The 4,196-nt window shown below is 39.5% G+C and overlaps 1 protein-coding gene across 1 annotated transcript; it reads right to left on the bottom strand.

Moving 5' to 3' along the window:
* Nucleotides 1-3,161: 3,161 nt before the first annotated feature.
* On the bottom strand, nt 3,162-4,010 carry LOC103390021 (complement component C9-like). Its single transcript, XM_008325705.2, has 2 exons — nt 3,726-4,010; nt 3,162-3,629 (listed from the first exon to the last, which is right to left on the bottom strand). The coding sequence occupies exons 1-2, from the start codon at nt 3,943-3,945 to the stop codon at nt 3,469-3,471; spliced, it is 381 nt and encodes a 126-aa protein (XP_008323927.2). The 5' UTR covers nt 3,946-4,010; the 3' UTR covers nt 3,162-3,468.
* Nucleotides 4,011-4,196: the final 186 nt, after the last annotated feature.

Genomic DNA, 4,196 nt, shown 5'->3' with positions numbered 1-4,196 from the left:
GAAATGACTCCTTTCCTCTCACAGTCCCTGTGGAACATTGCAAAACATTTTAAAACAGCTCAGCCACCAGACAGAGTTTTTTCCTCATGAGCACATTTGGAAATTCCCGGGTCTTGAAATAAAGAGGGCTGCGTCTAATTCTGTAGACTGATGTGAACTCAAAGAAAGATGCTGAAAGGTGGATAAGACAAAGACACGGAGCAAGGAGTTCATTTTTTACAGACTTTGAGTCGAGCAGATTCTGGCAACGAAAATCAGGCATCTGATTATAATGTGATGGTTACCAGAGATCTTATGATTCATAGAAATTGTTGGCATGAGAATGATTTTCTGCTGCATGTCTGCAAAAACAATTCAAGACCATTCCAGCTGTGACTATCTGTATGTCTGAGGTTTGTAGCTGGTAAATGGAGTTTAATGCATTTATTTAGTAGTTCATGTGTCACGAAAGGTATAATTCATCAATTTAACTAAGCTCTGCACGGCAATTAGAGAATAATTAACAGTATGTACAAAGATTAGATTACATTAGATTAGACTGAATTAGGTTCATTTTGATTAGACTGGATGGGATTAGATCTAGTTGTATTGGATTAGATTAGATCAGATTTGTGATTATGTCATTCCCCATGACACAGCAGCAGAACACATGATGATGTTGATGATGAAACTGAGAATTCCTGATGCTAATACTATACTCTATCTTTATTCAATTCAACTACGGGTATATTATACAATACCATACTATACTATACTATACTATACTATACTATACTATACTATACTATACTATACTATACTATACTATACTATACTATACTATACTATACTATACTATACTATACTATACTATACTATACTATACTATACTATACTATACTATAACACTGTGCTATACTATACTATGTTATACTATACTATGCTATACCATAGCACACCATACTATACTATGCTATACTATACTACACTATACTATACTATACTATACTATACTATACTATACTATACTATACTATACTATACTATACTATACTATACTATACCATTATATACTATTACTATGTTTAAAATTTCACTTTCTTTTAAACAAAATTAAGCTACTGCAAATTACATAGACACCAAAGTCCCACAATATTTGGGGTTCAGGGGGTGGACTTGATTAAGGCTGCAGCCTGGTTTTAGTGAGGTGGGAAAGGTGGAGGAAGGGCTGATTTATGATTAGGGGTTAACGGGGGAAGGGAGTGTTTTGTGGAGAAAGGACTGGGTTGAATGTCAGGGATCTCAATCCCCTCTGAATGATGGTGCACAGAGGGAATATTTACTGGGCCAATCAGCATAGGTTTTCTCTATCAGCCGTGGCAGGGTATAGCCATAGTCTGATGGGCACCTCCCATGTCTCCTTTCACAGGCCCAGGCAAAGAGCAGTGGTACAAAGTTTTCAGGGAATAGGGAGGAGGAGGTGGGAGAAAACGTAGCTGACAAGGGGCATAACTTCATTTCCACGGTGCTGGGCCAGCTGTGTGGAGTAATCTGCCTTAGCAGCCCTTAAAATCATCAATGCCTTTAGTGACCCAGGAAAGAGGGGAGGGGGCAATCCCTACTGTGACCACGCATTTAGAAGTGTAAGGGGGCTCCTTTCACACTCTCTAAGGGCTTTTGTTAAAAACTATATCCCTTACCTCTTCCTCACTGAGAGCACTATATGTTTATGAGATGAGGCGACAATGGAAAGCATTTGAAAAGCAAACGCAGTTTCTTGCAGCCTGTGAGAAACTAGTTTTTAAAGCAGCAAATGAAAAAGGTCAATGATAAAAACATGCACATTTAAAAGACATTTTAAAGCACTTATTTCAAAAATGTTTTAGGTATAGATATAACTTCTCTGTGGTTCTACTGAGCACAAACAAAGTGTATGTTTTTGGAGTACGCATTGATAGGTGGTTTTGTATATTCCACAAATGATAGTTTCTGGACATTTGGACAATGAAGTTTCTGGACATTTCGGCTTCATTTCTAAGTCTGAAGTGTAAGTAAATATTAGTGAAAAGACAATGGGGCAGTCAATCGATGGAGCGGGGTTCATTATTTTGTGCTAACGATTCCATCTGAGACCAAAGAAAGAACAAAACATTTTGGGCTAAGATAATGGCCTGGGGCTGGGTCTCTGTTTGGACTGAATGGGGTCTCCCTGGAGCTCAATAAGGTTTCAAACTTTTACTCCATTATGCTGACACCCCAAAGGCCAGGGGCCACCACCCCCAGAGGTTACTCCTCAAGCATTCATTCATTTATCACCCCTCTCCTCCCGCCCCTCACTCATGCATATGCGTGAAATCGGTAGAACTTCGCTAACACTTTTTTTTCTGTTAACGTGACGACAGCAGGTGATATACCCAGAGGGAATTAGTTCATAAATCACATGGACTCAGGACATAAGGTTTTTTACAGGTTCACTAAGCATAGAGATGGACATGTGGCTAATAAAATATCCTTAAAAAAAGCATCCTAACAGATGTTTGTTCCATAAAAGTGAACCGATGCACCAACTCTAATCTAAATGTCTTCAATTTATTTTATCCAAAGCATTTAAGATGGCTCAATGATCAGTATCAGGACTAGAGGGCAGCATCACTTTCTAAGTGTGTTTATGTTAAGGTGTCAAAGTTGTTTCAGTGGAACAGTGAATATCCTACCCTTGTCTTCTCCGTGATATTGTCCTTCAGGCCTTGTTTTTGTCCAACACCCGAGTCTTTCTCGTCCACTTCTCTCCTCATATTGTCCTTCAGGCCTTGTTTTTGTCTTTCTCGTCCACTTCTCTCCTTGTCCAGTCGGCCCCAGCTCATCTGGTTCTTGTTTGCACAGCAGAGTGAGATGGAATGTGTCTGTGCTTTTAAAGATGAATTATTAGACCATTAATACATACTTCAGCCCACGCTTTTTTTCTGTAGACCAAGGCTGAGAGCTGTTCGAGGAGTCAAGACAAATCAGAGTCTTTTTGCCTCCATTTTAAGGTTAAAAAAATATTGGCAAAAAAGTGCAGTTTCTGAGGTAGCACTGATCTGATTAAAGTAGGCTGAGAAATGACTTTTGACTGGATGTAATGTGACATGTTGAGTCTTTTTCTCTAACAAGAAACAGATAACACAAAGATTAAAACAGGCCACAGTCACAAGAAGTGGATTTATTAGATTCATTTCTGCTGCAATACTGAGGTAAACCAGGTGAACTCATATACAGTCGACCAAATACTTGTCAGTTCTCAACTGATATCATGAATGCACAGGTCACTATTACATTAAAGACTCAGAAAATTAAAAAAAAAAATTACAATTATATGAACGCGTTGCCTGGTATAGACCTCTGGGTGGCACTGTTCTCCTGATTTCACAATGACAAAAATGCCCTTGAAGACAAAACGACTGTAATCTTCTGACGTATCGCTGTGTATTAGCATCATCCTGTAACAATTTAGCAGAACTCCTCGCTGGTCCCGTCACCTCTGCAACGTGCTGCTCCATTCAGCCCGTCTTTGTTGCAACCACGGGACCTGGTGCGTTTGAGTCCACTACAGGTTGACCAGGAAGACCAGCACATCCAGTTTCCTTCCTGAGAAACATTTGGTCTTGTGCCTACAAAATAAAGTTTAAGTTAACACAAAAAACTAGTCAAATGATTTGGCCCGTGTCAGTACAGCTTATTAAGAGATGACTCAGTGGGTTACTGACCGGAATTTTTGGCATTATCGCCCTTAAAATTCTGACAGGCCTCGCCTTCAAACAGGTTGGAGCATAGACAGATGCACTTTCCATCCAGCAGCGTCAGAGTACCACCATTGTGACAGGGCTTGCACTTGCACACACTGTACTCAGCTATGTATTCATTTATGGCTCGCTTCATGTTGGATATCTTCTCGTTAGCGCTGGGCAAATCCAGTGGAACTAGCATGTAGATGGGCTCTGACTGCCGGAAACAAAACAATGTGAAGATCAACTCACACGGTCCAATTTATAAAGCAAAAACAAACACATCATAAATACGTTTACAGCCATTGGTACCCAGCTTCAAATGTATTTAGCATGCTAACCGTAGATAGCCACACTTATCTTCCAAAAAAGCAATGATTAAAAATAACAGTAGAATTCTACAAAAAAAGTTTTCACATTTTATGTGAAAAGACATGTGTTTGATGGTGCACC

The sequence above is a fragment of the Cynoglossus semilaevis genome, chromosome 14, assembly GCF_000523025.1.
Source record: "Cynoglossus semilaevis isolate Cse_v1.0 chromosome 14, Cse_v1.0, whole genome shotgun sequence".
Taxonomy (NCBI): domain Eukaryota; kingdom Metazoa; phylum Chordata; class Actinopteri; order Pleuronectiformes; family Cynoglossidae; genus Cynoglossus; species Cynoglossus semilaevis.
This window is presented reverse-complemented; position numbering and strand designations above follow the sequence as displayed.

Coding starts and splice junctions, on each gene's coding strand:
- LOC103390021 (XM_008325705.2), bottom strand. CDS start 3,945: ATGCTAGTTCCACTGGATTTGCCCAGCGCTAACGAGAAGATATCCAAC. Junction 3,630..3,725: donor CGATAATGCCAAAAATTCCG/GTCAGTAACCCA, acceptor TTTATTTTGTAG/GCACAAGACCAAATGTTTCT.